Genomic DNA, 10,484 nt, shown 5'->3' with positions numbered 1-10,484 from the left:
CCCAACAAAAACTAACAAATCAAATACAAATTTGGTCAATATGTTTCTTTTTACATGAGAGTTCTGAATGGAAAAATAAATGAACATAAATCCCAATGTCAATATCAGCTCAAGCAATGCCATTACAATAGCCATCTTGAACAAGCTGGTCTACCAGCTTAACCATGTTTCCACCAGCTTGACCAATCTGGTATGGTCTGACTAGCTCAACCAGCTTGACCAAACTCCCTAGGCAGACAGGTTGCCTCCCACATTAGATGGGATTTCCAAGACTATGTCAAATACAGTGAAACCCAAGAAGTTCAAGTCTAAGACGTTGATAAGATATTGAATGCATTGAATAACACATTTATAAATGACCAAAAAATACAGTTAAAAAATAAATCATAAGGAATATTGTTTTGAAGTGTCTGTCCTCAATCTAGGAGATATAATAAAGTTTATGAAATTATACTTTAGACATATTTAACCCCTTATTTTTGTTGGCACAAAACTACCTCCATACTTTCATTTGTTTGTATGGGTTACCTTCTGACGAGTCCTGTGACTCCTGGTTCGTAGTGCAAAACACCATCGTGTTCGGACGCTACAGACAGAAGTTGGCACATCAGCTCTACCAACTTCAGACAAGTCCCGTAACATTTGTGGGGGTCGTACAGCCGTTCGGACACTACAGACATTTGTGAGAAAAACCTATTTTCGGGATGTCTCATTGTCTGACAAACACCTCTGTAGCTCCACCACCTTCCACCGCATATGCAGAAGGCCGACATAGGCGGATGCAGTGGATTGAAATGCATATCTCTAGCTTAAACTGACGGATGTTGATGGGGATTTTTTTGTATTATGTAATTTAGATTGGTGCACAGTGATTCAATAGATTGTTTAGGATTATTAATCACCAATAAAACAAGAACTGTCACCATCCAAGGTTTTAGGGTGTTTGCCGGTGGACCACTTTACCTCGATTCACATTTTATGTGAATGACTTTCTGGATACTGTTTTATGCATGTGGTTGTCAAATGTGACTGTAAGCTGTAACTGGAAACCATACTACTACTGAGATGTCCTGTACCAAAAATAACACAACATGATATGTTTTTAGCATAATCATACTGGTTTTGACAGTGTTATATTAATTCTTATCCAGTCCATTGGCCTGTGCAAATGAGACAAAGCAATAAACATGCTGGTATCTTTACAACGTTGAATCAAAAACAAGAAAATATGTTAATGAGTAATTTCAGCATCTTGCTACGAAATAATGTGTTGCTTATTTTGCTAAACTGCTTTGACTATTTTATTTGCTTTGTCCTACGGAACAAATGTTCTCATTTGATATTTGCTCGGACAACAATAACGAACGGAACAATCCCTGCAATTCTGTTTATGATACCGGGAGCGAAGTTGTTACAGCTGATAGTCAGCTTGTTTACATTTCATTATATATTTTTAAGGTTATTTGGCGATCGAAGTTCAGTTTTCAATCTGTTGTTGCAGTTGCAGCCAGAGCCTTGCTTCCGAGTGTCGTTGATTATGGTGTAGACGGAGCCCTTTCTCTGAGACAGCAGGTAAAGCACAACAACGGGCAAAAATTTGCTAACATGCTAGCCAAGTGACATTTCATTCGATATTTATTTATAAATGTATTTGATAGAAACGTGTTAACCTTTTGATGTATTTGTATTAATTTATCCAGTTGTCATCCCATTCTAACCTTGCAACTAAAAGTTTGTGAATATTTCTGTAACGTCGGCTAGTTAGTTAGCTGGTAGCTAACTTTCTTCTTACCTAGCTAGGTAACGGTAGTTAGCAATCACCATAACCAAATATCTCATTGTTCTATCTGTGATTGTGGCATAACTAGCCTGCTATATGTGGTTGAGCTGTAGCTATCTAGCTAACTTATTTGATAGAATATATCACGCTTAACAGCTGGTTAACTAGATTGCTGTACTGATTAGTTAGCTAATTATTCATATGTCTAGGTACTTAGCTAGTTAACTATTTAGCTTAAAATGTTAGTTAGCTTGCTATGTCATTGCTTTTGTAGTTTACTAGCTAGCTATACAAAAACAATGTGTAGCTAACTAGGTAAAACATGTTCCCACACTGATGTCACATAGGTAGCTAAGCTCATATCTTTATCCCAACTAGTTACTCTTAGCTATCAGTATTTTCTAGATATGAACTAGCTAATCATATTTTTTGGGGGGGGTTGCTATCTGTTGCAAGTCTCCCCTTCGTGCCGGCCCCACCCTAGATACGTCGTAACTGAACTTCACTCATTTTATTTGTAATTGAAGTGGGAAATGGCAAAGATGTCTTAAGCAGCATAATCCTGGCAGTGCTTAACAAATCGGTTTGCCGAACTTCCTGCATTGGTGCAATGCAGCTCTGCCCTTTGCCTGGAAATACGACGTTGAATTTTATGTCTGGCAGAAATTAGCGGTTGAATCAGGAAAGTTTCCTCTCACGACCTCTACAAGCCAGAATGTTGACTAGAATACATTATTAACCTACTTTACCGGTTGTCCGTGTGGTTGGTCCATTTGGCGGTAGGAATGTGAGACGATATAGGAAAGTATTATACTTCTATTCAAAGCGCTGGCAGTGCATTCAGACATCTATCACCTGAAGCATACACACCAGTTACAAATGCATGCATACTTGATGAGCTCGTCCAAGTGTTTACATGGTTCTGCGCATGCTTCAGATGAAAGCACTGCCAGTCCTTTGAAAAGTGTATTTAATTATACTTTCATGTGGACATATTGTCTCACATTCCTTTTATTCAACATTCTGGCTTGTAGAGGTCGTGGAAGGAAACTTTCCTGATTCAAAAGATAATTTCTGCCCGTCATTGAATTTTATAGAATTCTATGTCGGGTTTCCAGGCAATGGCATCGTGCTGTGGGGAAATGAACAACCTGCCAATCCAAGCTGTTGAATTATTTACATTGTCAGTCTGTAAACATGGCTAGGTCAATCGGCTTCTTCTAAGTAAGGCCTGAATGCATGCCGGTTCTGTGCAGGCTGAGCATGCCCTGTATTCCTAGCTGGCAGGCAGGCAGGCAAGCAGTGTCAACTGTAACAGGTTTGGGTCTGACTGGGCACACATTTCATGGAAACATTGATATCTGATACCCAGGCAACCCTCTCTCACACACACTTCTCTGAACACAAGGCCTCACTCCACATTTTCCCTCACAGGCAGTCTAGGGCGGCAAGATTTTGGGGTTGATATTCTGGTTTAGGTGCAGCCATCCCATGCCTGGGGGTTGTTCCTTTTACTTTCAGAACAAGGAAGATTATTTGATGGATCAATACAACATTATCACAGTCTGGTATCAATTTGGCCTACTTGTGAACCTCAAGAGCCGGCTTGACTGCAGTCCTCACTGTTATTATTGCAGTATGAATGCATGCAGAGTGGCAGCCACATTCCATTCCTTTGTATGAAACTGAGTAGGCTACTCAGTCAGTGATTCTTCAAGCGAAGCTGAACTATTTGAATTATTCTGGCTGGGAAGGTAGCTGTTCTAGCCACTAGCCAGCTATGACAGCCTAGCCACTAGCCAGCTATGGCAGCCTAGCCACTAGCCAGCTATGGCAGCCTAGCCAGCTATGGCAGCCTAGCCACTAGCCAGCTATGGCAGCCTAGCCACTAGCCAGCTATGGCAGCCTAGCCACTAGCCAGCTATGGCAGCCTAGCCACTAGCCAGCTATGGCAGCCTAGCCACTAGCCAGCTATGGCAGCCTAGCCACTAGCCAGCTATGGCAGCCTAGCCCCCTCAAACTCAACTCTGGACTTCGAAGCCAGACATTCCTCTGCATTTCTTCATTGTTCCCCACTAATCAAGGACTGCTTTAGACCTGGGAAACCAGGTGTGTGCAATTAATTATTAGGTAGAACAGAAAACCAGTAGGCTCTGGACCTTGCAGGGTAGGATTTGAGTACCTCTGGCCTAGCCACTAGCCAGCTATGATGGCCACTTGCAGCTCACAGCTGAACTCAGAGAATAACCTCATCGGAGTGACCACATCGCACAGCTAGTCTCACAGCGGGTGAATGACTCGTACAGAAGGCTAGTCTGACTGAACTACTGTGTATTGTTTTGCTTTTGCTCCTCTCCTGGCAGTTTGTCCTTTGCCGCCAAGCTGGCCCTAGATTGTGTTGTGTTGACTGAAGAACTGGAGTTGAAACCTGCATGGTGCCAACCATCTGCTCATGTTCAGACTAAGCTGACCACTGGGAACACTTAGTAAACAAGCTGATTAAAGGAAAAACTGTCTAAAGACTGCCTACAGCGCTGTGCATGATCTCTCTCAATGTCAGCCTAATTGGAATTAGAACACCTAATCAGTGTCAGCCTAATTGGAATTAAAACACCTAATCACCGCCAGCAACTTTATTATTTCCCGTTAATTAGCCTGGCTGTAATTAGTCTACTCATCCTGATCGAAGGTGTGAACAGCTGGGAAGTGAATACCTCTCCCCTTTACAGTTTTAAGCATTCATGTCATGGTATTTGTCTGTGTGGGACAAACTTGTATTAGGCTAGGACAAGCTCTATTCTGGGTCCATTAGGGCTGACTTGTAAAATGGTTACTGTTGGGACTTTTTCTGAAAACAACACCACCTGGCCTCTATGCCTATCCCCCAGCCTGGGCCCTGCCCAAGCCACTGGAACATTGCTTATACCTAGCCTATCCAACTGCACACCTAAAGGGAATGCCAGGGGGAATAGGCTAGCTAGAATTGGTTGGTTGGTCTCTCTCTTCTGGTGGTAGACTAGAATGTAGCCTAGGCAAGTGATTGAGGAGAACAGAGAGGTTCGTTCAGCCCATTAAAACACAGAGGACCTGTCAGGCATGGGCTTTGTTTTAAAGTAATGCTTTAATTAAGTCTGACTTAAATGACTAAACACTATAAAGCTGTCTAAAAACTCTATTTAGGTAACTAATTATGCACTGAAGAAAGGTAACTAGAAGAATAAGTTGGTTTTGTAGTCAAGCATGACCGTCTAAACATTCTTGCTGCCAAATGTCAAGATAAGTGATTTTGGATTCATTCCATTAGTTGTGCCACTGTGCCAGTCTATCAAACATGTTTCACATGGCATGTAATTCCCATTGACAGCGAAGGTTCCAGGTCATGAAGGAGTTACCAGGTCATGTGGTTGAGGAGCCATTGTTGTTATTAGCAACTTCGATGCTGCAGTGACTTTTGGGATAATGAGGCGGGTCCCGGGGGTGCTGGAAGACTGGTGTCCTAATTCCACTGAGCCAGCAGGGGACAAAAGGGTATCTAATGGGGTACTTGTCACTAACACATTCAGCCACACTCTGGTGGCCAAAGTGGTTGTTGAGTGGCAGTATTCCTGTACGTGTTCTGGCAGGACTTTACTTTGTCTAATGAACTTGTGAACCTCAAACAAGTGTATTCAGGGATTTGAGTGCTTAGTTATTTCCTTAATTTTTTTTTATGTTGGGTGTGTCTATATAGCCTACTGCTATTATTAATTGGTGATGTTGTATTATAATATTCACTACATGTATCACAGTCACTGATCAGCTGCTCTGTCATGTCATTGTGTGTTTTCAGGAGAGAGCGTGGGGCAGCCATGCTGACGTTGGCCAGTAAGCTGAAGAGGGACGAGGGGGTGAAGGCTGGCCGGCCCCCTGGGGGCCCCTCCGACTCCTCTCACAGGGTCTCTATCAGGGACCGACTGCTCATCAAAGGTACAATACACACAACGTCCTCTACATGTATATATGGATCTCCTCCAGTAAGTCTTTTCACACTAGCATACGGATGGACCTTGCTGTGCTTCTTTGTAATGCCAGTTTTTCCTCTATATTAATTTAGCAGAGTTGAGTCACTGCTGCTAAATTGTCACTGCCATGCACAAAAATATATATATATATAGATTTTGTTTTGGTATGGTAAAATGTTTTCAATATAAACTTGAATGAATAAAACCAGATATGTAGAATAATATAATGGAGCTATATTTAAAAAAAAAAATAAGATCATCTTTGAGAACTAAGAATCACCCAAATAAAAACTAGACAGTCGGGAGAATAAACATTTTTTTTTTTTAAATGTCATGGTATAGATTTTGTTAGAATGTTTGAGTCACTCAGATAGCATAAGAACACGGCATAAGTCATGGCAAAATGTGTAGACTACAAAATATTATACAGTAAAAGGATGTCCAATATCTCTTTATTTTAGTTAGAAAAGTTGGTAACAGTTATAAAAGTTGGTAACACTTTACTTGACACCCAGTGTTATGACACAGTCATAACCATGTCACAACAGCTGACATAACATGTCATAACACTGTCGTGTCCATATATATTATAGGGCTGACCCCATTTAGTTGACTGGTCGATTGTTTGGTCGCTAGGCTGTTGGTCGACCAAGATTTCTTTAGTTGAGTGGTAGCAAAATAAAGAAGTAATAATAATCATGGTTTACAAGACACCTGTCTGATTCGCGCCTGTCTGATTCGCGCCTGTCTGATTCGCGCCTGTCTGATTCGCGCCTGTCTGAGTGGACTGATCCATTGTGGAGGCCGTGGGGATGGCACAGTCCATCAGTCTAAGACATTTGCTACTGAAATTGTATATGGTTATATTATGTAAGAACAACACCAATAAAAATAATATTATTTTATAACAAATGTGCTTTCTTCCGTGTTGGATGTATGTATGTATGTATGTATGTATGTATGTATGTATGTATGTATGTATGTATGTGTGTGTGTGTGTGTATATATATATATATATGTGTATATATATGCATACACACATGCATGCATACATACACACTACATGACAAAGTAAGTGGACTAACTCGTTGAACATCTCATTCCAAAATCATGGGCATTAATATGGAGTTAGTCCTTCCTTTGCTGCTATAACAGCCTCCACTCTTCCGGTAAGGCTTTCCACTAGCTCTTGGAACATTGATGCGGGGACTTGCTTTCATTCAGCCACAAGAGTATTAGTGAGGTCGGGCACTGATTTTTGGGCGGTTAGGCCTGGAACGCAGTCGGCGTTCCAATTCATCCCAAAGGTGTTCGATGGGTTCAAGTTCTTCCACACCGATCTTGACAAACTATTTCTGTATGGACCTCGCTTTGTGCACGGGGGGGGGGGGTGTTGTCATGCTGAAACAGGAAATTGCCTACCCCAAACTGTTGCCACAAAGTTGGAAGCCCCTCCTTACCTTATTTTTCTTGATCTCCAGTGTTTGCCGCAACTAGTCAAATTTATTCCACACATCTGACTTCCCTTTACCTCCCAAGCAACCAGTAAACATTCCCCCGTTTCAAGTTTATTTGTCACATCCTCTGTATCCATTTTGCTTTCACGTGTGTCCCGTTTTTTAGAGTTTATTACCAATTTATTGATGTGTTTATGATATGCCATAGGTCACGTCTTTTGTCACGTGCATGCGTGCATACGTGTATCACGTAAAGATAGCAAGGGTTGAGGGAATAGGGAATGTTTTTCCTAAACAAATTAGGGATTTCGGTAACAACTTTTCAGTCAGAAATGGCTGTAATTATGTTACAGCTTCAGCAACACAGACATCGCAATAAACACTGTTGATGTTCTGTGGTGGTCGCTGCAGCAGGAAGTATAGAGAGACATTGGGTGCTAGTCACACAGTCACTAGCTGTCTTTTATTTTTTTACACAGCGCAGCAAGTCTGAGCCAGGCCTGGCACAATCAAATCAATTAACCCTCATCAGTTAACCCTCTAGCCATTGTCTTCATTGTTTCATCAAACAGTTCGCTTAAAGCATCAGACAAGCTCAGTGCATATAGTTGATTTGATTGAAACACATAGGACGTGTATATATTCGGAAAAATACATGGTCAAAATTTTAAACCAATCTAAATTTTTACCACACTTGTGATACCATATATTGCAATATTTTATGGCTGGTTATGACATCTACATGGCACAACGCCTCTCCCCTATTTGACCTACAGTACCGGTAAAACGTTTTGACACACATACTCATTCCAAGGTTTTTCTGTATTTTAAAAAATTTTTACATTGTAGAATAATAGTGAAAACATCAACACTATGAAATAACACATGAAATCATGTAGTAACCAAAAAGTGTGGGGGGAAAAAACTAAATATATTTCATATTTGAGATTCTTCAAAGTTGCCACCCTTTCCTTTGATGACAGCTTTGCACACTCTTGGCATTCTCTCAACCAGCTTCACCTGGAATGCTTTTCCAACAGCCTCGAAGGAGTTCCCAATAATGCTGAGCACTTGTTGGCTGCTTTTCCTTCACTCTGCGGTCCAACTCATCCCATATGAGTTATTTTATAGTTTTGATGTCTTCACTATTATTCTACAATGTAGAAAATAGTGAAAATACAGACAACCCCTTGAATGAGTAGATGTGTCCAAACTTTTGACTGGTACAGTAGATTTTGTGTGTATGTCTTGATATATAGGCTATATGTACCGTTATAAAATGTATGTAGTTCTGTCCTTGAGCTGTTATTGTCTGTTAATGCATTGTCATGTTTTGTGTGGATCCCAGCAAGAGTAGCTTCTGCTTTTGCAACAGTAAATGGGGATCCTAATAAAAATACCAAAAATAAGAGTGTCTCAACCCACATTTATTGAATTTTTTTTTTTCTCTGCCAAGACATTTCCTTTTAGTTTGAAAGCTTTTTTTGTTAAATCCTTTAGTTGATGTAATTAATTCTTTAGTCATGTTTTTTTCTCTTCATATTTTAAATAACTTGTAGGAAATACACTTTATGACTCTGCCATGAAGCATTATGACCATACTGTTTCACTTCAGACATGCCCTTATATCAGTCACCAGTCAAATTAGGGTGTCTTGCCCTGCTCCTGCAATCATCCCAGTCATCAGCAACAGAGCATTGGGGTAGGTGCGTGTCTGATATCAATGTGTGTGCAATTACAAGGATAATTTAACATGGTCAATAAATAAATATATACAAATAGTGTTGACATATAGGCTATTGTGTAATGGAATGCTTTGCCTTGTGTGGTGGTTTTGGACACTCTTATGTAGGTGTCATAACCAGTCATAAAATAACACAAGAGACAAATGAAAGGAGCTATAGTAGTACGCAGCTAAACTAAAGCTGGAGGTCAGTGTAGCTCTGTAGACAGTCCAGGCTGGGTGATATTGGGGATAGAGGGAATATAGGCAGTCTGGCTTCACTGTCTGTCTGGGTTGTCTAATCTGCCTTTGGTTTTAGTATTCATGCAGCGGCCCATGGAACTGTCTGTCGGGGTGGGTTTTGTCTCCCTCGTCCTCTCCTACGTTCCAGCTCAGATATCGCTCTCTTTTTGTCTCTCTTCCTGCCTCGCTTTATCCCCTGATCTCAATCTTCTTGCCCCTGAATGAGGGCTTCCAGGGCCTTAAGCAGTATTTCTCTTCTCATGAATTTCAAAGGTTCCATCTTTCCGTGTCTGTCTTTTTTTCATACTCTTTCCATACTGTCTCTTTTTTCATACTCTTTCCATACTGTCTTTCTTTACATTTGATCACTATTGTCCTGTTGCTCACTCTTTATAGTCTTTCCATCCCCTTAATCTTCTAGACCGCTTTCCTCTCCTTTTCTTTACATGCTCCCGATTTTCTCTCTCAAGCTCTGTAGTTCCTGTTTTTTTTATTTTTTTTTATATCATTCAGATTCAAAGTCTAAAGCCTATCTTATGCAAATTAGATGGATGTCTTCCTGTTCACAATCACATTGGATGTTCTCTGCCCCATGTTTCCTCCAAGTATTGTTTTTTATTTTAGATCAATGGCATTTGTCATTTTTTTTTTCATTTCCTGGGTAGTTCAGGTCAAATAAAGTTCTTAAGTTCTTTCTGTCATTTGACTTGGCTGTTATGTTACGTCTTTTAGCCTGCAGAGCCAGAGTCAGTCCTCCAGAGGAACACTAGGAGAGGTCATATTCTGCCCACTTCCTCTTTAGTGTTTCTTTAATAGCTAGCTAGAGTCAAACATCTCTTTTGGTGCTCATCTGTCCAGTGAAGTGATTGAGGAGGTGGGCTTGAACGTTAGCAAGACCGGAACGTTGTTCTGAGGTAGCATCATCATCAGCTCTAGACTCCTTTATGGATTCAGATGTATCTTTCCTCTCTTCCACCACCTCCCCCTGTCCTTGTCCATCTCTATTACTGCCCTATTACTGCCATATTCACTGTTTATTGTCCTACCACTGTTCCATAATGTGGTAGAACAATCATAATCTTTTAAAGCTAAAATATGTAACTTTTTGGGTGAGCGACCTGACAAAATTCACATAGAAATATGAATTCAATATGAAATATGAAGATCTGTCATTCTCATTGAAAGCAATTCTAAGAAGTGTGCTATGTGGACTATTTCTATGTTTAATTTTTGAGTCATTTTATTTTTGGTTTTGTACACCAGCATGAAACTGCTGAAAA

The 10,484-nt window shown here is 40.6% G+C and overlaps 1 protein-coding gene across 1 annotated transcript in view; it reads left to right on the top strand.

The window, feature by feature from the left end:
• The first annotated feature begins 565 nt into the window (after positions 1 to 565).
• Positions 566 to 10,484, top strand: part of LOC115155560 (NEDD8-conjugating enzyme UBE2F) — an 83,707-nt gene continuing 73,788 nt past the window's right edge. Inside the window, exons 1-3 of the mRNA XM_029702271.1 lie at positions 566 to 682; positions 1,502 to 1,572; positions 5,610 to 5,746. Coding sequence (XP_029558131.1) covers positions 5,629 to 5,746 — 118 coding nt within the window. The 5' untranslated portion in view covers positions 566 to 682; positions 1,502 to 1,572; positions 5,610 to 5,628. The remainder of the gene's footprint in view (positions 683 to 1,501; positions 1,573 to 5,609; positions 5,747 to 10,484) is intronic.

Source organism: Salmo trutta, chromosome 20, assembly GCF_901001165.1.
Source record: "Salmo trutta chromosome 20, fSalTru1.1, whole genome shotgun sequence".
NCBI classification, from domain to species: Eukaryota; Metazoa; Chordata; class Actinopteri; order Salmoniformes; family Salmonidae; genus Salmo; species Salmo trutta.
The sequence above is the reverse complement of the archived record's forward strand: the minus strand, read 5'-3'. Positions and strand labels throughout refer to the sequence as shown.